At 32.3% G+C, this 27,760-nt stretch overlaps 1 protein-coding gene across 1 annotated transcript in view; it reads right to left on the reverse strand.

The window, feature by feature from the left end:
- CD2AP (CD2 associated protein) overlaps positions 1 to 27,760 on the reverse strand; it is a 106,937-nt gene that overhangs the window by 22,995 nt on the left and 56,182 nt on the right. The window contains exons 6-11 of the mRNA XM_006926471.3: positions 22,018 to 22,205; positions 19,850 to 19,928; positions 19,350 to 19,444; positions 16,745 to 16,849; positions 15,304 to 15,340; positions 14,124 to 14,186 (exon numbers count right to left, since the gene is read on the reverse strand). Of these exons, the coding sequence (XP_006926533.1) occupies positions 14,124 to 14,186; positions 15,304 to 15,340; positions 16,745 to 16,849; positions 19,350 to 19,444; positions 19,850 to 19,928; positions 22,018 to 22,205 (567 nt within the window). The remainder of the gene's footprint in view (positions 1 to 14,123; positions 14,187 to 15,303; positions 15,341 to 16,744; positions 16,850 to 19,349; positions 19,445 to 19,849; positions 19,929 to 22,017; positions 22,206 to 27,760) is intronic.

Genomic DNA, 27,760 nt, shown 5'->3' on the forward strand with positions numbered 1-27,760 from the left:
TTATTTCCTGCAGCATAATGATTTTGAGGTTCATCATCATTGGATGTATCACTTTTTTATTCCTTTTTCTAACTAACATCAATGAACACAGCACAATCCATTCATCTGTTGAAGGACATCTGGGTTGTTTCTACCTTTCGGCTATTGTGAAGTATGCCGCATAAACAAATGTGTACAACTAATTGTTTGAATATGTTTTCAATTCTTTTGGATATGTATCTAGGAGGAATGACTGAATCATACAGTAATTCTATGTGTAATTTTCTGAAGAACTACCATATATATATTTTTTTACAGCAGCTGAAACATTTTATATTTGCATAATATATGAGGAGTCTGAATTCTCCACAATCTTGTCAACACTTGTTATTTTCTATTTTTATTATTTTAGCCATTTAATGAATATGAAGTGGTAGAGCTCATAGTGGTTGCTTTTCCCTAATGACTAAAGATGTTGAACAGCTTGTCATGGTGCTTGTTAGTCATTTGTGTATTTCCTTTAGAAAAATGTCTATTTCAGTCCTTTGCCCATTTTTTGATTGGGCTGTCTTTTGCTGGTGAGTTTTAACAGTTCTTTATATATTCTAGATATTGGACCCTTTATATATTCCAGATACTGAATAAAGGATTTACAAATATTTTCTCCCATTCTGGAGTTTGTCTTTTCCCTTTCTTGATAATGTGCTCTGATGCACAGAAGTTTTTAAATTTAATGAATTCCAATTTAAATATCTTTTCTTTTGTTGTCTGTGCTTTTGGTGTCATATCTAAGAATCCACTACCCAATCCAAGGTCATGAAGATTTACCCCTATGTCTTCTTCTAAGACTTTTAGTTTTATACTTCTTATTTAAGTGAATAATCAATTTTCAGTCAAATTTTGTATATGATATGAGGCAGGGGATATCCAATTGTGCATAGAACTTTAGCTAGAAATTCACCAAAAAAAGGAGGAAATTTAGATTTCGGAGGAAAAAGTCTTCTTGCTAGCTATTCAAATGCCCAAAGAGATATGTAAGATACAGATATTATAATTTTAGAAAAAAGAGTTATCATGTGTATAAAGAAAATTTTACTAAAAACAGCTAAAAATAAATGGCAGCTAAAAATATATCAAAATAACTAAAATATATCTTTATCATATTTATCATAGAATACAGCAATACATTAAACATGTACATAGTTAATCTATTATTAATTCAGATGAGAGTTAGTTCCCTGCTGCATGAATGGCACCAAAGTGTGAATCATTACAAGTGCATAAATTCTAACTAAAAAATCAAATATTCCATGCTCTATCAGTGGTCACTTGGAGATGCATTAAGAGAAAAACACAGCACTAAAACAAAAAGTAGCAAGTATATATTCTTAATTGAATCTATTTTCCCAAAATTTTAGGGGAAAAAAAATCTACCCGTATTTATCTCACTGGAGTGACTTGAACTGACGTATAACATATTTTCAGAAGCATGAATACAAAGCTCAAGAAGTGATCAAAAAAAAAAAAAAAAAAAGGAAAAGGAAAAGAAGAAGTTATCACCACATGAACACACCTGAGTAACTACCACTCAGGCCAAGAATTAGCCACATTACAGTTTCCCTCATGCCACTTCCCAATTAATTACTACCCCACTGCTCCTATCCAAAAGTGTCTTTTAACATCATAGGTCACTTTTGCATAATTTAACTTTAGATCAATGAAATCAATGATTCATGTTGCTGTGTGAAACTCTAGTTCAATCACTTGTTGCTATGTAGTCTCCTGGTATGAATATACTTCAATTTATTTATGCATTCAGTTGCTAGTGGACATTTATGCTGTTTCCAATTGGGGGCCAATATCAATAATGCTATGAAAAACTCGCTTATTTGAGTCTTTTCGTGTACACATGGATCATACATTTCTGCTGGGTACATAATTAGGAACAAAAGTGCTGGATAATAGGACATGGATATATTCAACTTTAGTTCTCCATATTAGATACAACAACATACATTCTCACCAATAGTATAAGGGAGTTCTACTAATCTGTATCCTCATCATTTAGTATTATTACTTTTTTTTTCTTTTCATTTTGGTGAGAACCTTACTTTGGTTTAAAATTATATTTCCTTGCTGAGCAATAAAATTAATTTTTCATACTTTGATAAAGTGCCTATTCAATACTCTGAACTACATTTTTGAGTTATCTTTCAGAAAATTTAGAGCCACAACCCATGGAATTGACTTTTATGCATTTTATAAGGTAGGGTAAAACTTTCATTTAGTACCATTTGTAGAAAAGAATGTTCTTTCTCACTGTAGGTACAACTTTGGTCACAAGGCAAACACCTATCGATCTATTTCTGAATTCAAATGTGTGTACAATGTGAGGTAGAGGTTAAGATTTATATATTTCTTATATGGATATCAATTAACATTATTTACTTCATCTTTTCTATAATACAATAGCAACTTTGTAATAAATCACATGGCCTTAATTAAGTCTCAAATAATGCTTCTTGCTTCATTTTGTCTACTTTGTCAACTATTAATATAGTTAGACCAGCTTTGACTGAGGTTTGCCTGTAATATTTTTGTCCGCCCTTTCAACTTAATCCTTCCTGAATCCTTATCATTAAGGTATGCAGCTTGTTAACAGAACATGGAAGGTCTTTTTTTCCTTTTGAATCTAACAATTTTTCTTTTAATTGGAATATTTAGTCCATTTATATTTTCTGTAATTACTTAATATTTGTTACCTTTTTATCACTTGGTCTATTTTCATTTTCTTTCTTGCCTTCTTTGTATTTTTATTATTCCATATTCTCCTATTACCTTTCTACTTACACATTCTATTTTCTGTAGTTGCCTAGAGATTACAACACACATTAAAGTTCATACAGTCAATATTTATATTTACCTACTTATTTGTCTTTCTGTTGGCTCTTCATTTCCACAACTCTAACCTTACATTTGGAATCTTTTCCCTTCTGCTTGAATAACACCCGTTAATACTCTCTACAGTACTAGCATACTAGTGATAATAAATTCTTTCAGATTTAATTGGTCTAAAAATGTCTTTCTTCATTTTTTTCTGAAGATATTTTCACTGGCAATATAATTCTAGATTAGCAGTTATTTCCTTTAACACTTTGATGATGTAATTCCACTGTCTTCTGGCTTTCATTTTTTTCTACTGAGAAACAACTGTCAATCTTATTTTTGTTCTTCTAAGGTAATATGTCTTATTCTCTGGCTGCTTTCAGTATTATCTTTGTCTTTTGTTTACAGTAGCATGACTATAGTGAGTGTATAGAGTAGTTTTCTTTACACATTTCCAGGTTGGGCTCCACAGTACCTTTTGACTCTGTGGCTTTTTCTTTTCATCCTTTGTGGAAAACTGGAAACCATTATATCTTCAAATAAGGTTTCAGCTCCATTCTCTCTCCTCCCCATCTAGGTCTTCAATTACAGGTATTGTAGACCTTTTTCATTGTATGCTGTATGTCTCTTAAGGTACTTTCTATATTTTCCATTTCTTTATCCCCTCTAAACTTCAATTCAAAAAATGTTCTTTTGAAAATATGCATACATGTATATATTAACAGGTGTGTATACACATAACCCTATACATGTATATCAGATATATTTACATTTACAAAATTCATTTATACTTACATTTACTTATGCTTACATTTACATGATTCTAGTTCTGTCAAAATTACCACATCTTTTATTATTTTGAACGTATATTAAGCATAGATACTTTACTTTATAGCTCGTGTCTGGTATGTCCAATGACCCTTGTGGGTCAGGTTTCATTTTCTGTTTTTGGTTTCTAGTCATGTGCCATATCCAAGTATGTCTGGTTATTTCTGAATGAGCATATGACAAAAGACATTTATATGAAAATATATAAAGATAACTTAAAGTTCTAATTGATTTCATTTTCTCCAGAGAATAAAGATTTGCTTTTGCTTCCGGTAACTAGGGCTATAAAAATCCCAGACTGCCTTCTTCCAAATCAAAGATTTAGGCAATGAGAAGCTGGGCTTCAGTACTTTTGAAAGGTAGTTCAACAGGCATACCTTGTTTTATTGCAGTTCACATTATTGTGCTTCACAGAGGTGTTTTTTGTTTCGTTTTGTTTTGTTTTACAAATTGAAGGCAAGACCCTCCATCTGCAAAAAGATTATGACTTGCTTTATTGTGGTGGTCTGGAATGAATCTGCAATATCTTCGAGGTATGCCTGTATTTCCATTTCCTATTTCCCATAAATGAAGTTCTCTGACAACCCAATTCAAAGTTCAGAAGTTTACTAAGGTATTTCCTTTATTATGGGCTCTGAACTCCAATTTCTGTCTCCTTGAACTCAAAAATCTATTGAAAGTTCCTTTCAGAGTCACAGCTACCACCTTCAGAATTGGCAACTCAAAAGGAAACACAGGCTCAAATGCTCAACTTATTCACTGAGCTCCACTCCTCTTTTAGATCTTGGCTCTATAATTTCTGGCAGTAGTAGTTCCCAACTTAGGATGGTTTGACTTATTGATGTGAAAGTGATACACATTCAGCAGAAATCGTACTTCGAATTTTGATCTTTTCCCATGCTAGTGATATGCAGTCTGATACTCTTATGATGCTGGGAAGTCGTAGCAAGGCGCAGCTCCCAGTCAGCCATGCAATCATGAGGGTAAACAACCAATAGTCTACAGAGTATTTGTTCTGTCAGATGATTTTGCTCAATCGTATGCTAATGTGAGTGTTCTAACCAGGTTTAAAGTAAGTCAGCCTAAACTATGTTTGGTAGGTTAGATGTATGAACTACATTTTCAACAATGGTATTTTCAATTTACAGTGAGTTTTATCAGGCCATAACCCCATCATAAGTCAAGAAGCATCTGTATATATTTCACACAACCCTTCTAGTTGTTCTCAGCAGATTTAGTCCTCATTTGTCATTGTCAGAAGAATCTTTTGCTTCAACTTTAACATCTACTGCCTTGGCTTTCATGACACCATTCTCTGATCATTCTCTACCTATCTCTATGACTATTATCAGTCTTCTTCAAGAGTTCCAGCTCATCCAAAAATTCTTTAAATGAACATATTCTAAGAATCTTAGAAATGTACATATTCTAAGCTCTCTTCCCATTCTCACTCTTAGCAATCTTCTTGAACAATGTGACTCATATTCATAAATTTAACAGCTAACTTCATGATAGTACTTTCCAAATAAAAACTTAATACAAAGCCTTTGCAAAGGTTTATCCCTTACTTCCCGTATTCATACCAAATTCCATGTCAAAAGCTGAACTCATACATATTTTCCCCCAGAAACTGTATCTATTTCATACCTACTTCATTTCCTCATCCTCACAACCACTGGGATCCATTTAGTCAACAAGATGTGCTAATGTAAAAACCTAAACCACCTTCTTTATGGTAGAGCCTAAACATATCTTTAGCACGTCATGTAGTTGATACACTCAGCTACATCCTACTTTCATATGATTACACCAAGCCAGTAAGTGCACAGCATTCTTTTTACAAGACTGATTGGTCTACAAGCAAACATGTACCCAAAGTTGCTCCAAAAAACTGAAAAGGACTTACATTCCATGGCTGTGGAGAGGTTTTCCTCTCTTTCCCATCAAATGAACAAGAAATCATGTAGCCCTGATTGTCACTGTCAGCATTCTTGTGACCACAAGGGGAACCAATCTGAAGATAAAGTAGACACTAAGGATGGCAGAATGGAGAGAGAGAGATAATCCAGGTCCATAATGAAATTACCGAGTTGGGGAGAATGGTGTCATACAACTCCTACTTCTAGACTTCCAATCATGTAAGACTGTTTCCTTATTGTTTAATTCAGTTTGAGTAAGGATTCCAACTTCCTTTTATCCATACCACCACTATATCTTCTAAACAGCATGAGAACAAAGTTTCAAAAAAACATATCTGAATAACATGTCACATCAGTCTTTAAATTATACAATAAAAACTGTACTGAGTATACTCTATGCATTATATACCTACTGTGCAATAAATTAAAGAACCAATGTCAAATAAGATTTAGATACACACATATACACACACACCTTATGCCTTTGCTCTTATGAAGTTTAGTCACATGTGGAAAAAATATTTAAAAAGTATCTAAACTAATATATGACATACAATAATGAGAAATATCTGAGACAGGTAGTTTAAAAAAAAAGACATGTCAAGGTGACATTATGCTGGACATTATAACAAACCTGGAAAATGAGAAAGAATCAGCCATAAAGAGATTCTGAGGGGAATACAGGATTCCAGGAAAAGGGTACTATATCATGAAACTATGAGGAAAAAATCTGGCATTCCACGAACATCGCATAGTGAGAGACTATATTACATACAGTGAGCAAGAAAAGAGGAGTATAAATATATAAGAAAAGTCAAGAGGGGCCAGATCATGCAAAACCATGAAGGCTAGGCTAAGGCTAATGTAATTTAGATAAAGTCTCCTTTTGAGAAGAAAATATTATAAGCTGGATATTTTTTCCAAATTGCAATAGGAAGCATTCAAACACATTAAAATGATGTGTTGCATATAACATACACATATAAATATGAAATACATACACATACACACATATTTTCCACAGTATAAATTCTAAAACCCCTATCACTACTTTAAATCTTTTTTGGAGAAGGGCAAGATATAAACAAATAGTTAGATACACATTCCTTCTCAAATCATCCAAAGGCCTTTCATAAACTACACAAGTAGTTGTCAATTTTGTCCTCAGATTAGAATCATGTGGAGCGCTTTATAAATACTAATATCTGCATCCTACTCTATGAAAATTCTGTAGAAGATCCTAAGCATCAGGCATATTTTGTAGACACCCAAGAACTTCTAATATGCCACCAGGATTGAGAACAACTATACCAAGCTACCTTTCTAGCTTAGTTTCTCAAAATTCCTCCCTGGTGCCTATAACCATTTCCTGAATATGATACGCTTTCTCTCATTCTTTTCATATTCTCTTTCTGTGGAATAAACTTCTCTTTTCCAGTCAACACATTCTGCTCATTTTTCTAAGTCTCTGCATAATCACGACCTCATTATTATATATATTAACTATTCCAACTAGGAATTGTTTTTGTCAGAATATCATTTTAAAATATAAAAAAAAATTTTTTTTAACCTTCCTAGCAACTAACATAAGCCAGTTGCCTCACACATACTGACTGATTTTATGTTATTGCATGTTTAACATTTGGTTAAGTCTGTTTCAAGTGTGTCTATAAAGAAAGAATATTGTTTGCTACTTCTTAAGAGGTCAATATTATTTTTAGGTTCAAACTGAAGTGATATATTACAGAAATCAAAATTTTCTTTGTAGAACATTAGAGATAAGTATCATTTCCTTTTTGGTAAGCACACTAAATATAAAATACAATAGAGTCCTCCACAGCTCTCAACTCAGAGTTTATGTACTACAGATTGTCACAGATGAAAAGGCACTTGAGTTTAGTACCTCCAATAATAAATGGCCTTAAATGAGTCTTAAACACATGAATCTTGATTTTAATTCCACACTAAAGTAAACTGTATTACATCAAGGCTTGAGAGCACATAATTACTTAAAAGCATATTCTGAACACTGATCTCTAAATCACTCTGCAATATGAAGAATACTGATTTAACAGTCCATGGCCAATGAATGAATTGGAAAATACGTACCTTTTTATTACATTTAAATTTTCACAAAGTTTTTACTCTTTATAAATTAATTATTCACACAAAGAAAAAGAAATGCTCCTAAGCAAGATGTAGACACCTAAAGACTTCCATTTTAAGCAGTATGTATCAAGACCTACTATTCTGCCAACTTAGAATTCAATGTAAGGCAAAAATACCTTTCAAGAACGAGGAGAAAAAAATATATTTTCAACAAAATGCGTTCCACCATTAGGTCCTCAATCTCTACATTAGGCAGAAAGTATAAAATGCAAACAAATGGAAGTACAAAGAAAGTAATGAATGTCAAAACAACTCCAACCAAATACTGACTGGAGTCTGCAGCATACAGATTGGTGATTGAAGCTGTGAGCTTTTAGATACATGATTGCAAGAAACAATAATAAGACAACAAAAGAACAAACTCTGACAGTTCTTAATTTTTTGTTCAGTGAATGAACTAATGATGCTACTAGCCCTGTCGATGGGAGCCTGCAGCAGCCACATGATACTCTGTAAAAGGCAAAGTCGATGTAGTCAGTTGAGCCCCAAACCTTTTTCTTGGAGATAGAGGTTAAGATTTACTGGGGTTGAATGTCCCAGAAATCCCCCAACTAGAACCTTAATCTTATTTATCAGTAGTAAATTCCTAGCATGTGACTACATCTTCCCAGCAATTTTAACTTACTGCCCTTCAATATCAGGCTAAAATCTAGATGCAGAGATTTAAAAAAAAAAAACAAAAAAAACCCTCAAGAAGGAATATCATCCACCAGCACAACTCTCCCTTCTCATTGCTAATTAGAAAACCAGATTGCCATTATTAACATTGGTGCTTAGTTCCTGCTTTGAGGGGTTTATTGTCAACTGAAAAATAAGAAGGCTGAGCTCAACTTCTCAAATAAAAACTCTAGAAGAAATGTTCCTCAAGCAAAAGTGAGTGAGGATTCACTGTCTCTAATAATAAAAATGTGGTACACCAGGCTAGGCTTCAGGAGCCTATTACGCTCTTCTTGTGGATGTGACTAGGGCCATGAGAGAGAACATATTAATAAGGTTATTTAAGTGATTTTTTTATAAGCCTGATAGAGTTTTTGTTACATTCTATCCTACACATTTATATGCCACACTACCTGGCACTCCAAAATAAACATCAATTCATCCCTTCCTGTTGCACATATTTCACACCAAGGGTATAAAGGGTACCAAGAATGAAATGTACTACTAAAAAGTATGTTCAAAAAAGTCTTCCCAAAATGCAGGAGAAAAATTTGTACTCCAAAGTGTTGATATTATTACTCTCCTAAGGCACAGCATGACCGGCATTCAAGGCGCCTCTAGAAAAGAGGAAGCTGGAAACTGCTAAGTAGGTTTAAGAAAATCCAGATGACAGCTTGGGGCAGGGTGTACATGGTCAAGATTTAAACTCCATTCTTAAGAATTGAAAAACTACTCCATGAAATGATGTCACTTAAGAGTCAAGGGTAGGATGCTCAGTTTTGTGTTTTCTAGTAGCTCCTTTTTTTTCCCTCCCCAACACTAAATAACTTTTCAAAGTATATCTTCTGTGCAATTATCTCTTGAGAGATAAAAGTCATGAATACACATATTGATGGAATATACCTGTCAGAGGCCTAGGCTCCTTAATTTGTTCCTAGCCATGGTTTGAAAAGCAACCGTCTGTTGACTGTGGAACAAGGGTAGAACTATAATTTATGTTTGTTTTTATTTAAAAAGAAATACTTTAATCTCTACCAACATTTAATATTTAGATTGAAATTAGCTCTCTCCCCCAATGCATGTGTCCAAAGGTTACTATGCAAAGCACTGGCATTTTTCCCTATTTCTTGCAACAGGGCTATTAAAGCCATGTCAGGTTACTAAGAATATTCTGAAATATTAAGAACTATTTCCTTTATTATACATTATACTTGTTTCGCTTATAAAAAAAAAATTTCTTATATTTGCATACTTAAAATTTAAAACCAAAACTTTAAGTTTTAAACTTTTCAGTGAAAAGCTTGCTGTTAAAAGTTAAAAACAATGTATTTTGTATTTACTCGCTTATTTACCATTTCTGGCATTCCTCATTAATTTGTATACATCCAAATGCATACATAGGCATCATTTCCTTTCTGCCAAAAAGAACTTACAACATTTCCTATGGAGTTCACTGAGATTCTTCGATCCCTGGACTTTTAGTCTTCACCAAATATGAAAACTTTGCAACCATTATTTCTTCAAATAGTTTTTCCTGTTCCCACTCTCTCAATTGCTTCAGGGAGTCCAATTACACAAAAGTAAAACCAACTGATATTGTCTCTCAGGTCACTGATGCTCTGTTCATTTTTTTTCCTAGTCTTTTTTTTCTATAGATTTTAGATAGTTTCTATTGCTTTATTTCCCAGTTAACTAATATTTTCTTCTGTAGTTTCCAATCTACTAATAATTCCATCTAGTGTTTTTTTCCTCATTTCAGATACTGTATTCCTCATCTGCAAACATTCGATTTGGGTTTCTTTTTTTCATATTTTCCATTTCTCTCATCATCGTATTCAAATTTCTTGAACATGTGGGATACATTTATAAGCTGTTTTAAGGTCCTTGCAGCTATTTCCATTATCTCTTGTCATTTCTGGGTCTGTTTAAATTGACTGATTTTTCCTTGAGTTATGGGTTACTATTTTTCTGTTTCTTTCCATGCCTCATCATTTTGACCAGATAATGAATATTGTGAATTTTACACACTTTGGTGCGAAATTTTCTTATACAGGCACACCATGAAGATATTGTGGGTTTGGGTCCAAACCACCACAGTAAAGCAAAGATCACAATAAAGCAAGTTGTAATCTTTTGCTGGTGAAGGAAGGGTCTTGTCTTCAATTTGTGAAAAACATATCTGTGAAGCACAATAAAGCCAAACACAATAAAACAAGTCATGCCTGTATTCTTTTTAATTGTATTGAATTTTGTTCTGGAATCATTTGGATCTGTTTCCAAAGCAGATACAGAGAATCCTTTAGTCTAAGGTGATATGCCCTTTGATGGACTCTAACCAATGCCTTATGAGGTCTTTCCACTGTGGCTATGGGAACATGAACAATTTGTGAGTTCCAGAAATTGCTTCATCAAATGCTTTCCAATAGTTATTTCTCCAGCTATGGAAGTTTTCTTCACACATGTATTAATTCAGTACTCAACCAAAGCCTCATGGTAAACTCTATAGAGATCTCCGTGTGCTCTCTCTGTGCAGTTACCTCCATTCTGGCACTCCGCCCTACAAACTGTAGCTACCTTTGCCTCCTTTTAAACACCTATTTCCAATCTCCTCAACTCTGTTAAAAAAAAAAAAAAAAACACACTGGATTCTATCTGGCTTCCTCTCTTCTGCTGCCCATAAACTGCTTCTAGTCAATAAACTGGGGATAATTTTAGGGCTTATAATTTCAGTGATAACTTCTCTCAGTGTTAACAGTCTTTGTCTATTACCCAATATCGAAAATTATTTCATATATTTTGTCCAGTTTTCTAGTTATTAAACGCAGGAAGGCAAATTCAGCCCTGCTACTTCACCATGACCAGTTTTTTCTAATTTATTTATTTAAATTAGTTTCAAGTATACAGTACATTAGACATCTATATAATTCATAAAATTATCCCCCCAAATGCTCCCTCCCTCCACTGGCCCTCCACCTAGGCATCATATTAATGTTAACTGCATTCCCTCTGGCATGCTCCCCTCCCCGTGACCAACTATCAACTACTAATTTGTAGTTGATATCCCTTAATCCTTCACCTCATTCTCCCAGTCCCTCAATCCCTCTCTCCTCTGTCCATCATCAAATTGACCACTATATTTGTGAGTCTGTTTTTGATTACTGTGTTCTTTTTGTTCCTTAGGTTCCCCATATAAGTGAAATCATGATGTTTTTCTTTCTCTGTCTGACTTATTTCAGCATAATAACCTCTAGGTCCATCCATGTCGTTGCAAATGGTAGGAATTCATTTTTTTAATGGCTGAGTAATATTCCACTGTATATACCAGGATTTTGAGCAGATAAATGTAATAAAACTGCATCACCTTCTACTCAGTTTTTAAGATCAACTGACTGATTTCAGGGAATAGGGAAAGTATGTATTTGAATTTTAGCAACTCTCTATCTACTTGATAGAACTACAAAAGGAATGTCATAATGTAGATAATGAAGCCAGCAACATACTTCTTACATTTGGTTCTACATATCTTTGTAAGATGATTTTTTTTTCATGTAGGACAGATTATAACCAAATACTAAAATAAACTACTCCTGGACTCAGATCTAATGATAGTTATGTCACAAAGGACTAATCTTTGTGACATAACTATCATTAGGTCTGAGTCCAGGATTAGTTTATTAGATTATTAGATTAGTTTATTAGATTAAGAAATTCCTTTGTTAAGTATAAATTATTTTTGTATCATAAAAATTCTCCAATGTAAAAAAATAAAGAAATAGAAAAACCTTCCAAGCTGAGCGCAGATCATGAAAAAGAAATAAAAGCTATCAAGGTGTATAACATATTCAGGGACAAGAGTGTGGCTGCTATATTAAATGAGTGAAAATCTTTAGAAGATGGTAACAAAAATGTTTAGTTTTGTAAGAAACTGCCATCTTTAGAAGATGGTAACAAAAATGTAAAATGTGATTTACATTTTTAAAATTACAATATTAAATATTGACCAGGATGTGGAACAACAGGAACTCTCATTCACTGTTGGTGAAATTGAAAAATGGTATACTTTGCACCATCTAGGAAGACAGTTTGGCAGCTTCTTACAAAACTAAACATACTCTTATCACACAATCTAGCAATCACACTTTTTGGTATTTACCCTGATGAAATGAAAATTTATGTCCATACAAAAACCTACATGGATACATTTATAGCAGCTTTAATTCATAACTGCCAAAGCTTGGAAGCAACCAAGATACTCTTCTCATAGGTGAACAGATAAACTATGGTACATCTGACAATGGAATACTAATCAGCACTAAAAAGAAATGAGTTACTAAACCTTGAAAAAGATATGAAAACTTTAAATATATTACAAAGTGAAAGAAGCTAATTTGAAAAAACTATATAAAGTATGATTACAACTATGACATTCTGAAAAAGGCAAAATTACAGAGACAATAAAAGATCAGTGGTTGCCAGGGATTGGGGGAAGGGAGAAATGAAAAGGCAGAGAGCATGGAGGACTTTTAGGGCAGTAAGACAATCCTATATATTACAGTGACACATTTGTCAAAATAAACATTTATCAAAACTTATAAAATGTATACCAGAAGTGAACCCTAATGTAAACTATAAATTCTGGGTGATAATAATGTATCAATGGAGATGCATTTATCGGAACAAATGTACCACTCTGCTGCAGGATGTTGATAATGGGGAAGAAACTGTGCATGTGTGGGCGTAGGGAGTACATGGGAACTCTGTATTTTCTGATTAATTTCACTGTGAATCTAAAACTGTTCTAAAAAACAATCTATTAAAAAAATCAATCTAGTAACAATGTAATATATAAGCCAGACAAGAGACTAAAGTAAGAGAAATCAGTTAAGAGAATATAGTAATACTTTTGGCAAGAGATAAAAATGGGCAATAAAAATAGCACTGGCAGTAGAAACAAAAGTATTCTAAAACAGTATTCGAGTTTTTGCATGTATATATAACCTAATCTACTAGATAGAACCATTCCAGATCTTCCCGTACAAAGAAGGTATTTTCTCCAAATTAACAACAAAACAAGTAATGTTTTTAACAAATTACATTATCTTGTAATAACTTGTAATAATAAGGTATCTTGGAATAACTTTCCAAATTTACATGGCAGATATATGCAGTGAAAATTAAGTAATACAAAACTGGAAAATGTACTGAGTTTTTTCATAAAGCTATCTTTATTTCAATGAGAGCTCTTTATTTGCAAAAATAATAAGCCCTAACAAAAAGGTGAAAAAAATAACAAAATTAAGGGAAAAAATTAAGTAATACATAATAAATCACTTCCATGTTTTAAGTAGGAACACACTCTTATATTTAAGAATTTTTTATATTTTATTTCAACTGGGACACTAAAAATAATAAACATATAACTGTTCATGCTTAGTTTTCTTATACATTACTTGAAATAAGTAAGATTAAATAGTACATCTTTAGACATTTTAATGAATGTAAACTGGTATCGGTTTGAGTAAAATCTTAATTTCCTATCGCTCCAGAAAACTTCAAGAACTGCAAAGTAAATATTGAACACCTGTTAAAAATCAGTGTAAATGACTCGGTGTGGAGAGATGTTTTTCTTTGCAATGACAACAAAATAAGGAGTTACTTTTCTAGAAGTGTAAAAAGTAGCCTCACCTTTTTCTTCAGCTTTTATAGGAAAATACTTCTTCTCTGCAGATACCAGCTCAGGCTTTGGGGCTGAGGAAAAAAAGTTAATATTGTTTTTTTTTTAAAATCATTTTAAAGCACAAAGACAATTATACTACTAAAAAGCAAAGGTTAGTTTAAAAATAACAGCAGATGAAAACATGGTTTAGCAGGAAAAAAAACAATGTACCACAATCACTAGGCTCAATATCTAATCTTGCCCCTGTCACTATTACCATGAGTAAGTAATAACCATAATCTCAGTTCCTTCTTTGTCAAATGAAGGTATTCATATCCTCTACACCACTGCCCAGTAGAACTACCTGTGATGATGGAAATATTCTATTTTTGTGTTGTCCAACACTGACTACTGAGATTTAAAATGCTGCTACTTGCGGCTCTGGAATTAAATGTTTTATTTCATTTAATTTTAATTAATTTTAAAAGCTCTGTTTAACTAGTGGCTAAAAGGCCTTCAACATGAACTTCTAAACAATTACTTTTAAATTGTGCTATCCTTCCTCTGGCATTAGGTTAACAAGTACAAAGCTGAAACCATGGAGGATGGAAAAGGTTGCATTATTCTATAAAAAGTGCAATCTTTCAAAAAAAAAATTTGTACTGCATTTGTAAAAATCAGAAATCAGAGACTAGAACTTATAGAAATAGACAAGGCCCAGATTTTAAAATGTTAACTAGAAAACTCTTCTAGATTTGATTAATTCAACAATTTAAAAAAATACTCTTCTAGTTTGTTTAATCCCTAACGGACTCTCTAAAGGAAGAGTACATAAATAATCAGTATTGTTTGAGACATTAACAAATGGATTTCATCTGAAAAGGTAGAATAATTGGCCAGGTCAATAATATTAAATAAATATACTTCTATAGCAGACTTAAATTTAGTCTGTTTTCTTAACTCGAAATCTCTATAACTAAAGTATCCAAATTATTTTCAAGATTCCTATTTACATAGTTTGTACTTTAAAAAAATATGGACAGATATTAATGTATGTAAACACTCGATTTTTATGTATTTCTAAAAATTTGTATATAGCACACATATTTGTGTTTTTTTGCAATTAAATGGTTTGCCTAAGTCCCAATTTCACCATTTTAGAACTTAAAAATATGAAAAACAACAAAATGAATAATATTTATTACATACCTGGACCCTTAGCAGGAGGTGGTGGTTTCTTTGGTTTCTATTAAAATAATAATAGTGAAAATAGTTCAATACATACATATTGAATATACCAAAAATAAATTCTGATCATTAATAATCAAAATTATATGAACATCTCTCCTCATCCCTGCCAAAAATTATAAAGATCCTAACAACTCCATAAAAGGTCACTAACTAAAAATTTACTCTATTAAAACAAATACCTCCTTGATCAAAATTCAAATATTTCAAAACTTATCATTGTTAGATAAAAAACCTTAATGATGAGCAAAAATGTTCTGTCCTGCCTCCCCTAGTTTTCCTATACACTATTTTACCCCTTTTTTAACAGCCGAGTTTAGTGGGGCGGGAGGGGTGGCAGAAAAAGGGTAAGAGACTTTGGGGGGGGGGAAATGTAGCTAATAAGTATATCTAGCTTTCATTCTTGACTCTTCAGAACTCTAAAAGAGAAGACTAAAGGCAAAGGTATGTTTTTCCTCAACTTATTCAAACTCTCTTATAAGCATTCATTTATTTTTAAGACTTCAAGTAATGCCTTAAAAAACATGAAACACATTTCTAAGTGAATTTTTTCTCCAAATTAAAAATAACTGATAATCAATACTTTATAAACATCTAATAAAAGACAAAAAAGAATGTGTTCATTAAGAAAAGTATAAAAATAAAGCACACTGAAGGTTGAATCAATAGTGAATCAAATCTAGCAAAGGAATGGCCTCCTACAGTGTAAAATAAACCTCCAGAGTACCCTTTAATAACTACTTAACTAAATGAAAAGACTGAAAAGGTTAGAGATTTCTGCATCGGCTTAAATCAAATATGGTAGACTGTCTTGCCATAAGTATCTGCTCTCTGTCCAACTCTCTCTCTCTCTACATATTTTAAAAACTCAATTAGATCATCCTTTTATGGGGGAAAAGGGGGATCAAGTTGTATAAAAGTAAAAGATCAGTGATGAACGACTCAGCCTTACTTTATTCATTCTGAGAAATGAAACAGATATATTAAATCCTATAAGGAGGCAAAGACTGCTTCTTATCCTCCCAAAAAATGCACTGACAAGATAATAGTAAGATCAACATTACCTTAAAATACTTTCAACAAAATGAAATAAAAATATAATTTCTTCCAGGCAAGCACTAATTTGTATAACTAGTATGGCCAGCTTTTTTTCTTTTAATTATAATAAAGTAATGAAGCCTAAGGTTACTCTCCAATATAGTCAGTGGGGAAAGAAAACCAGAAATAAAGCACAGAACTGAAATCTTGTTGTTTTACTATGATTCAAGTAACTTTTCTTGAAAATATAAACCTAAAAGACTCTCATAAAATTATTCAGTAACAATGTAAAAACTCTATTTTTAAAGAAATATTGACAAAAGGTTCTTTAAACTATTATCATCATTGAAAAATAAAAGCTTACTGGAAAGTCCTTATCCAGTTCATTTATCTGAACAGCAAAATTATCTGGAAATACTCCTTCTTTACCATTAAGTTCACCCTTCCACCAGCCAGCTTCTCCAGTCTCCTAAAATGAAAAATGAATAATAAAGATAATAAGGGTTATCTTTCAATAATAAAAAAAATTACAAAATAGGAAACTACTGAATTCCATTATTTTTACAAGAAAAAAATATTAAGCCTAAACAGATCACGAGGTCCTCCTAAAATAAAATATTCCTCACATATTACTCTTTGCAGAAGTTATAAAATTGGGTTTAATTTTTAAAAATAACTTTAAAATTCAGTTTATAAGGAAAAAGGTCTCAGAGGGAGAAGAGAAAGAGAAAAGGAAGTAGGGGAAGTACGTAGAGAGAAACTGCATTTCCTAACTGTACCTTATTTAACATTCTTCTCAAAACATTATACACTAAAAATTAATCACATTGTTCATTTGCTTTAGAAATTAACAGGATCTTCTACTATTCCTTCCAAATATCATCCTTCATTAAGAAATTAAGGTGTTTTCAGTTCAAACTGTGTGAATATTAAAAATTACACACACTGAACCCTCCGATAGTTCATTTAAAATAGAAAAAAATCTCAAAAATTATTCTATATTATTATAGCAAAAACTGTATTTACAATTTTCCTCTATTACAAATAGTAATTATTAGATCTGACCACATCCCAGTACTCCTGGGTTTTCTTTTTCATTTGCCTTAATTCATTTCAACTTATAAAACTACCTCATTCTTTTAAACACTGCATCATTTTCTACAGTATGAAGTTTCATAACCATTTACGTACAAATGGATACTTAAGTTGTTTCTTTTTCTTTCTCTATTATATTAGGTGGAAAAATGGAAGGAGGTAGAATAGGAAGTGAGAACAGAAACTTTGAGTGGGAGAGTAGGATTAGAGAAAAAACACAACATGATGGTAAAAATAATTCCCAATACACCTGTCCCTCAACTTACATGGTATTTTTTTACACGAGCTTTTTTATATGAGGTAAATAATCCCTCCTTGCGCCACCCTGGTTTACATAGACTGTTTATACATCTCCATTTACACGGTCTCATTTTATGCAGTTCTTTCTTTTTCATTTCCATTATTAGCAATTACACTTTCTAAAAAACCAATAGCTTAACTCAGCAATGTGCAAAGAACTAATACTAACCATTATTAATAATCTTCCCATTCACTGGATGGCAAATAAAAAAGCATGGGTGACTATTGATATTTTGGGGGACTGATTTACAAACGTTTTGCTGTAGAAGCTAAAAATTATATGAAGGAAAACGTCTTCCTTTTAAAATACTTTTAGCTTTCTATAATGCATCTGGTCATTCATACAATTTAGAACATCCAAATATAAAAGTTGTATATTTGCCACCAAATACAACTTCCTTGATCCAATCTTTAGATCAAGGCATTATTTCCACCTTTAAGATTAATTATATAAAATGGAGTTTTAATGATATTTTTAATAAACTGGAAGATAATCAATCACTTACAGTCAGAGAAGCCTGGAATAAATACACAATTTTAAGGTGTATCAAGAATATTGCTTTAACTTTGAGAGATAACAAAGCCACCAACTTTAAATGCTTGCTGGAAAGCAATATGGCCAGAAGTGGTTGTACCAGGGAATATGGTTCTAACAACTGAAGAGGGATTAACTGGCATTATTAATTTATCAAATAAATTTCAAAACGAAGGCTCTGACAATTTGAATGTAGATGGTATTAACAAATTACTGGTTGATCATGAATTAACGGATAATAAATTAATTCACTTAATATCTGAAGCCCATCCTGCTGATGAATACAGCAGAGACCTTAAACCAGTTTCATCCACTGCAAAAAATATTTACAAAGCTCTTTAACTGCCCACGAAACTGGAAACTGCAATTCTAGATATTGATTCAAACATCCAATAAAATTTCGAAAAAGTTTTTAAAACTACTGCAGCAAATACTGAAGAATTTATGAAAACTTAGCAAAAGATGGAGTTGGAAATAGATCATCCAAAAATATAAACATAAATAATGAAACCAAAGTAGTATTTCCAAATATTTCGAGCAATGAAGATAGTGACTCTGTGCCAATTAAAAAGAGAAGGTTGACTGCTTTAGATTACAGTACAGACACCAACAGTGAATAAAATTTATTTTGGTTTTTCTGAACTTTCATTAACATTTTTTTTGTGAAAATAGGTGAAATAAATATTTTTATGACTTACATTGGCCTATTTCTGTAGTATTTTGTTTGTGCTGGTGGACTCTTTTTATGTGGTTTTATTCCACTTAAAAAAAAGACACGTGGAATGGATGGATAATCTGCGTAAATCGAGGGGCAGGTATAAATCGATTATAACAAAGATATATAATAAATATTCCCTCAAAAAAAAAACAAAAACAAAAACTTTCTGAGCACTTACTATGTGCCAGGTTCTCAGGACACAGAAACAAACAAGACAAAGTCCCAGCTCTTCTTAGAGCTTACATTCTAAGGAAAATGCAAGAATATTGAGAAATATTTCTATAAATAAATGATTCAGTGGAAAACTGAGAAATATCTTACCTTACTTATCAAATGGATTATCTCTCCCTCTTTAAAAGTAAGTTCATCTTCATTAGTACCTTCATAGGCAAATAATGTTCTACAATATTCCTTAGCTAAAATAAAGAATGTAAATAATGTAGTTTACATAAATTAATTCAACAAATACTTATTAAATCTCTATTTTGTGCAAAAAAAAGTGTACACTAGAAGCTACTAAAATGACTTTTAATAATTTCAGCCAATAATGTATGTTGAATTAAGTAACAATTTCATTAATCATTCATTTAAATAGCTACTAAGTACCTACTATGCCCCTGGCACAATTCTAACTGCTATGGGGGCAGGAAAGCACATCAGTGAACAAAGCATATTAAAATTCTTGTCTTCACTGTGCTTATATCTAGTAGGATTCAATATTCTGATCAAGTAGTACAGTGTTAACAACTGTCCTCAATAAATCTAATAATATATTTGAGTATGCTTTATTCCAGGTATAAAAACTTTATTCAAAAACTTACCTTTAATTTTACCTTCAGTGTCTGTTTTTGTTATCTCCACACTCTGAGTTCTGGATCCCAGTGACTGTATGACTAAAGGCTAGAATAGAGAAGGATACCATCAACTATTTTAAGTTAGAAAGATGATAATATTATTAAACAAAATTTCCACTTACAGTTATCCAGCTTTCCCTAATGGTACCTATAGCCAGGTTCGTAATGTGACTGAAAACTCTGCCATGAAAAAGATCTTAAAAGCTACTTAAATGATAGCTCAGAACTTCTAACTTTTACAACTCTGATTTTATAAATACTAAATGCTCTGATACTCATAATAAATACTCCAGTTTTAGAACCTCTAAAATAAATAATAGTATTTGAAAATTTACTACATACCAATCCCTGAGTTGAGCACTTCACATATATTACAACTTAACCCACAGAACACTCTGCATAAACTAGGCACTATTGTTTAGTCTCTATAGATTAGCAAACAGTTAAACGACTTGTCCACTATAACAGTTAATTAGTAGTAGAACCCAGATTTAAACCAAGGAAGTATGACTCCAGAAACTGTATTCTAAAACATCACTAAACTTTGTTACAATGAGATAAAGTCTTGATACTTCCTTGTTGCTATATGAATGAAAACATTTAAATAATGTAACTCTTATTATAACTATAGTAGACAATTTTCCATATAATTTACAATTAAATTCTTCACCATCTTATACTAGTGTTTCCTTGAGTTCTCTCCCCAGAAATATCTGACCTTAAGATTTCATTAGTTAAAAATGTGAGCATACCTCTAACTTATGTTCTCTGTAGATTCCGTTAACTATTAAGATACTCACTTTAATTTTCCCAATTCTAACCACCATATCTTCCAATCTGGTGTCACCTATAAATGTAGCAAATTTGCTCCCTGCTTTATCAATTCCTAGATCAGTGATCAAAGCAAGCCTCACAAGGCCATCATATAGAGTGACCCTGAGACTACTCTCACTAACAACAACTCTGGAGTACTGGAAATTTTAAATGGCAATCGAAAGATTACTACTGTAGGCACCAATCAAATATTCAATACAATCATAAGCTTTACAGTTGGATAGGGGCCCCAAATCATCTAATGTAATGTTCTTCCTAATGCAGACATATTGCTTTTCCAATATTCCTAGTGGTTATATGGCTACACAGCACCACTCCAAAAACAAGAACTCCAGTCTTTACCTTGAAAAACAAGAATCAGTTAGGCCTCATAATCTTAATGCCAAACCATCTCAGAGCTAGGAGGGTAGGGCACAAAGTACAAATTCTCTTTCCTGAACCCAAATCATAATTACATGAGAAATTATGTAGCAAGCTAGGAAAAAAAAAAAAGTGTGTTGAAACTAAAGGAGAAAATTTTAAGAGAAAACTTAATATACTTCACTAGTCAAAACAGTCTTAAAAGTGAAATATTGCTGAAGTAAGCAAATAAATCCTGACATACTTTAAACTCTTAATAAGACATACAAATGAGAACTACAAGGGAAACACTGCCCTAAAAGTCACAGGAAAAGCTTCCTATCTGAAGGTAAGTACTTGATCTGAAGCTCCAAGATGTTAACATCAGGAACAACAGCTTTGAAATAAGTGCTCTAAAAGAAAAACGTAAGACTTTATTTTAAAATCTCTTATTAGATCTTATAATTTACGGTACACTCTGATTTATTTCACAATGCCAATGAAATGCTAAAGAAAAATAAAGCTCTCTGCACATTTAGAGGGAGATTAGATTTCACCATTGCTGACAAACCAAAGGAAAGTTAAGAGTGCCTAATTAACTTAATGTCACTGTGAATCCATTTTTTAAAGGCCCATTGTAGGCCTACTTCAATTAAAAGAAACAATATGTAATTTTAACTTCAAAGGGCAAAAAAAGCATTGCCTTTTCTATTTTTAAACTATAATTAAAACTGAAGCTTCCACTAAGAGGCGTTTATGTTAAATTTATCAAAAAACATTTAAATTTTATAAAAATCAAACTTAAACATTAACCACTGTAGACTTGAAAACTGTTTCTTACACTCATAACCAATTACTAGTGATCTCAAAAAAAAGGAAATTTAAAGTTGCAAAGTGACTTACACGCTTTAAAAAATGCTTAATAAGAGTGAGTGGAGTTAACCTAAGTTCACCAGAATTACCTTTTCTGTTTTTTTCTCTTCTGTTTCACTACTAGATGTTCTTGTCCTAAGTTTCACAGAGCCTTCTTTAAAAATATCTCCAAATCCAATTCCTCGAATTTTCTTTGGCTGTGTAACTGATCCAAGTGCAGTCTCATTCCCAGTCCCCGGAGAGGGTAAAGATAAGGTAGGTCCAGTCAAAACAGTTTCTGAAACAATAATTTGTTTTTGAAAAATGATACCTAGAATCATGAAAATCTTAACATTCCCCTTCCATAGTATTTACATTCCATACCTCCTAATAAAAAAAATCATAGAATAAAAATAAATAAAAGGACTGAGAACTAAAATATCCAAAAGATTAAATTAAAATGCACTTTATACTGATTTTTTCTGGACGTAGTGTAAAACGATAACAATTTAGGTATTTTTAATTAGTAAAATGCTAATTAAGAAATCCAGAAAATCTTATTATACAAAATATTTCACCAGAGTAAATCAAATTTACAGCTCTTGGACAAAGATGATATAGTACGTAAGACTGAAACATTAAAGAGACAGTTTATCATTTTTAAAAGCTGTGTGATTCAATCTGATCAAAGAGTGAGTTTCCAAAAATAAAAACTGGTAATATTAGCAAATTTTTATTTTCAAAAGTCAAGAGTTCAACACCTGTCATTTTAATTCATCAATGAAGTAAGTCTAAATTTGAAGCAGTCAATAAAAATTTAAATTATAATATAAATATTAAAATTTAACATTATTTGGGGAAGAAACTTGTTTCTACATTCTTGCTCGACAGTAAAAGTTCTCATTTCGAGGCTTCAATGAATCCATAAACAACTCCATGGAAAACTGTGTATTTTTTCAATTCATTTTTCTGGGTAAAAGCAGCACAGCTCTTATCAGATTCTCAAGGGTCTTATAATCTAAGAAACAAAGTTCTAGAGTAAATCATTCAAGAAAATTCCAGAAACATTTCAGAATGGGGGCAAGGGATGGGGAAAAATACAAGGTATTAATTCACAGAACTAAAAGAGTCTGTTGAAGTTTAACAGCAAGAATCACAATGGGTAAAAATAAAAAGAGTAGTGAACATTTATTCAGGCCTTAATCTGTACCAGGCACTTGCTAAAGTACTATACAAGAATTATGTCTATTGTACATAACCATCCATAGGCTTAACATTAAAAGCACTATTACTCATTTCCCATTTTGAAGATAAGTAAACTGGGCAAAGAAATATTAAGAACTTTTCCAAAGCCATACAAGAAGTAAATAACAAAGACAACATTTGAACCAAATTCTAGATTACCCCAAAACCAGTTTTAAACATTCTAGTATAATGATTCAAACAAAGGCCTCTAATTACACATTTGAAAATATTTAATAAGTAGTTAACAGAAACAACTTTTATGAACTTAAGAAATGTAATGCTAACAAAACAGTGATCTAACCACTTTCAATATAACCCTAAGCCACATATATTTTTGACTACAAATTTTTAAATAAACTTTACTGAGAGAATATTTACACATAATAAAATGAATACATTTTAAACAGACAATCTGATTTTTGATGACAAATGTATGCACCATGTAACCATAACAATCAAGATATAGAACATTTCTGCTACCCTAAAAGGACATTTATACACAATCTCAGTCAATCTTTCTTTCCTACCTTCTAGCCTCACCAAACTGCTGATCTTCGATCTGTCACGATAGATATACCTTTTGTAGAGGTTCAAATAAATTTAATGATATAGCATGTTAAGTGTTCTGTCTACTGCTCTGCTAAGCAGAGTATGTTTAAGTCATCCATGCTGTTCCATGCTTTTATATTTCATTCCTTTTTAATTGCTGATTGGTATTCCACTGTATAGATGTATCACTATTTATCTACCATTAAGATGTTAGCTGCAGGTTTTTCATAATGAGCTTTATCTTCAACAGAAGATAACTTGTTTGATGCCCCTACATAAGGTCTACTCAGTAAATACTCCATGTACTCATCAAAAGAATGTATATTCTACTGTTATTGGGTTAACTATTCTGTAAATACTAATTATAGAATTAGTTGATGTTATTCAAGTCTCCTAATTCCTTACTAATTTTTTTATCCACTGCTTCTATCAATTACTGAGAGAAGCATGGTCAAATCTACTTGTGGATTTGTCTTTCGGTTCTGGCAATTAGTTTCTATCTCACATATTTTGAAGTTCTGGTATTAGGTTATACATATTTAGAATTGTTATATCCTTTTTATGAACTACCTATGAAATAATCCTTTTTATCCTTGGTAATATTTCTTTTCCCAAAACATACTTTGATAGTAATATAACTACTCTAGATTTCTCAAGCTTTGCAGTGTCTTAATACGGTCATGTGCCACATAACGACATTTTGGTTATCAACAGAACACATTTATAATGGCAGTCTGATAAGATAATAATGGAACTAAAAAATTCCTACCTCCTGGTTATGTTATAGCTGTTGTAACATCACAGCACAATGCATTACTTACTGTAACTTTATAAAATTTAAAAGTTTATAAGGTAAAAAAGTTACAGTCAGCTACAGTTAATTTATTATTGAAGAAAAATATTTTTTTATATATTTAGTGTAGCCTAAGTATCCAGTGTTTATAAAGTCTACAGACATTTATTTTCTCAGTTCTGGGACTGGAACCCCAAGATCAGAGTGCCAGCGTGGCTGGGTTCTAGTGAGATAGCTCTTCCTGGCATGCAGATGGCTGCCTTCTGTGTCCTCACGTGGCCTTTCCTCAGTGTGTGCACACAGAGTGGACTCTAGTGTCTCTCCATTTTTAAATTTAGATGTAATTAACATGTAACATTAAATCAGTTTTAGGTTTACGACATAATGATTCAATGTGTATGTATATGTATGTTCATATGTGTGTATATATGTAAATCAAAATGATCACTACAGTAAGTCTAGTTAACATTCATGGCAATACATACTTATAAAGTTTTTTCTTCTGAGAACTTTTAGGATCTTCTCTCTTGGCAACTTTCAAATGTACACTAACACTTTCATCAACAATACTGACCATGCTATATATTACATCCCTGGAAATTATTTTATAACAAAGTTTGTACCTTTTGACCGCCTTCACCCATTTCACCCACCCCATACCTTCTGCTTCTGGCCACCACTAATTGTTACTGTTCTCTGTAACAATGAGTTCAGAGGGTTTTGTTTGTTTCAGATTCCACTTATTACATGAGATTGCATGGTATTTGTCTTCCTCTGTCTGACTTATTTCACTTATCATAATACCCTCGAGGTTCATCCATGTTGATGCAAATGGCAAACTTTCCTTTTTTAGGGCTGAATAATATTCCACTGTATGTATGTTTGTATGCGTACATATAAAAAAAAAAACCACACATTTTCTTTTCCATTCATCCATCAATGGACACTCACGTTTCTTACATGTCTTGGCTATTGTAAGTAATGCTACAATGACCATGGAGGTGCAGATACCTTTTCAAGTTAGTGTTTTCATTTTCTGTGGATAAATATGCAGAACTAGAACTTCTAGATCACATGGTAGTTCTACTTTTAATTTTCTGAGGACTCTCATACTGTTTTCTATAGTGGCTACAGCAATTTATATTCCCATCAGCAGTTCAGGAGGGTTCCCTTTTCTTCACATTCTTGCCAACAGTCATTGTCTTTTTGATAACAGCTATTCTAACAGGTGTGAGGTAGTATCTCATTATGGTTTTGATTTGCATTTCTCTGATGTTGAGTACCTTTTCATATAATTATTGGTCATCTTTTTGTTTTCTTTGGGAAAATATGTTAGGATCTTCTGCCCATTTTAAATCAAATGCTATGTTTTCCTGATACTGAGTTGTATGAGTTCTTTTTATAGTTTTGGATATTAACTTCTTACCATATATATGATTTGCAAATATTTTCTCCCATTCTGTAGGGTGCTTTTCATGTCGTTGATGGAGTTTCCCTTGGCTGTGGATAAGTTTTTTGATTTGATATAGCCCCACTTATTTCTTTTTACTTTTGTTCCCTTTGCTTTTAATGTCAAAACCGAAAATCACCTCTAAGACTGGTATCAAGGAGCTTGCCCTCTCTTTTCTTCTACGAATTTCATGACCTCAGATCTTGTGCTCAAGTGTTTAATTCACAATTCACTTTGACTTGTTTTTTGTTTATGGTGTCGCCTTTTTTTTTCTTTTTAGTGTATTTTTTAACCATTTTATTAACTTATTAGCTATATCTCATTGTTTTATTTTCTTAGTTGCTCTAGATTCTTAAAGGTTCCTCTAGCTTTATAGTATGCATCTATAACTCACCAAAATCTATATTCAAGTAAGAGTATACCATTTCACGTATAAAAAACAGCCTTATAATGGGAACATTTCTATTTCACCTCTTCTGTATGTAGAGCTATCGTCATACATTTACTTCGGTATAAGCTACGATTACTGTAATACATTATTATTTTAAACAATTATCTTTTAAAGACATATTAAAATGGAAAATAGTGTTTTATACTTGTCCACATAGTTACTCACATTTCTGCTAGTCTTCCTTCCACTATATAGATACCAGTTTCTATTTTAGTATCATTATCCTTTCTCCTGGAGAACTTTTCTTCTGATACTTCTTTAGACTGTAGGTCTGCTGGCAATGAATTTTCAGCTACTGTTTGGCTGAAATGTTTTTATCTCACCTTTACTGTGAAGAATATTTTCACAGAAAACAGAATTCTGGGTTTACCAGTTTTCTTTGAGCACTTCAAATATGCCATTCCGCTGTCTTCTGGGCTTACTCAGTTTCTGAAGAAACACTCTCTTATGCATTATATAGTTTCTGAAGATAATCTGTGGATCCTTCTAATTCTTCTCTACCTAATGTGCTTTTTTTCCTCTTACTCCTGAGATGTTTCATTTTACTGCTTATTTTCAGGACTTGATTATGATGTGCCTTTGCAAGCCCTCTGTGTGTGGTTACCATTTTTGAAATGTGTGGATTTAGTTTCCACCAAAAGTGGAAAATTTTTAGCATTCTTTCTTCAAATATTTCTTCTATCCACCCCCACCTCCTCTCCTTCTAAGACTCTAGTTAAAAATATTTTAGACCATTTAAAATTATAAAGTTGCTAAAATGTTTTGCAATCTATGTTCTTTGTGCTGAATTTTAGATAGATTCTACTGCCATATTTTCCAGTTCAATGATCTCTTCTTCACTGTCTAGAGTCTACTCGTAAAATTTCGCAGATATTGTTTTCTATCTCTAGCAGTTCTACCTGTGTCTTCTACTTTGCTCCCATTATGTTCAGTTTTCTATTACATCCTTTAGCATACTGAGCATTTTTACTATAGCTATTTTAACATCCTTGCCTACCAATTGCATCATTTCTGGTTCTTTTTCTATTAGTTAATTTTTCTTCCAGATTATGGGTCACATTTTCCAACATCTTGATATAAAGCTAATAATTTTTTTTTAATCTTGTTGAGTGCTAGATTTTATTGCAATCCTTTAAAAACCATTAATTTTCAACCTAGGGTGATTTTGCCACCCCAGGGACATGTAGCAGGTAGCAGTGTCTGGAGACATTTCTAATTATCGCAACTAAAGACTACTGCTGACATTTAGTGGGTAGAGATCAGGGATGTTTGTAAACATTTTATACTCATTGGATAGCCCCCCAAAGCAAAGAGTTATCTAGCCCAAACGTAATCGGTGACAAGGGTAAGAAATTCTGCTATAAA

The sequence above is a fragment of the Pteropus alecto genome, unplaced genomic scaffold (assembly GCF_000325575.1).
Source record: "Pteropus alecto unplaced genomic scaffold, ASM32557v1 scaffold7, whole genome shotgun sequence".
NCBI classification, from domain to species: domain Eukaryota; kingdom Metazoa; phylum Chordata; class Mammalia; order Chiroptera; family Pteropodidae; genus Pteropus; species Pteropus alecto.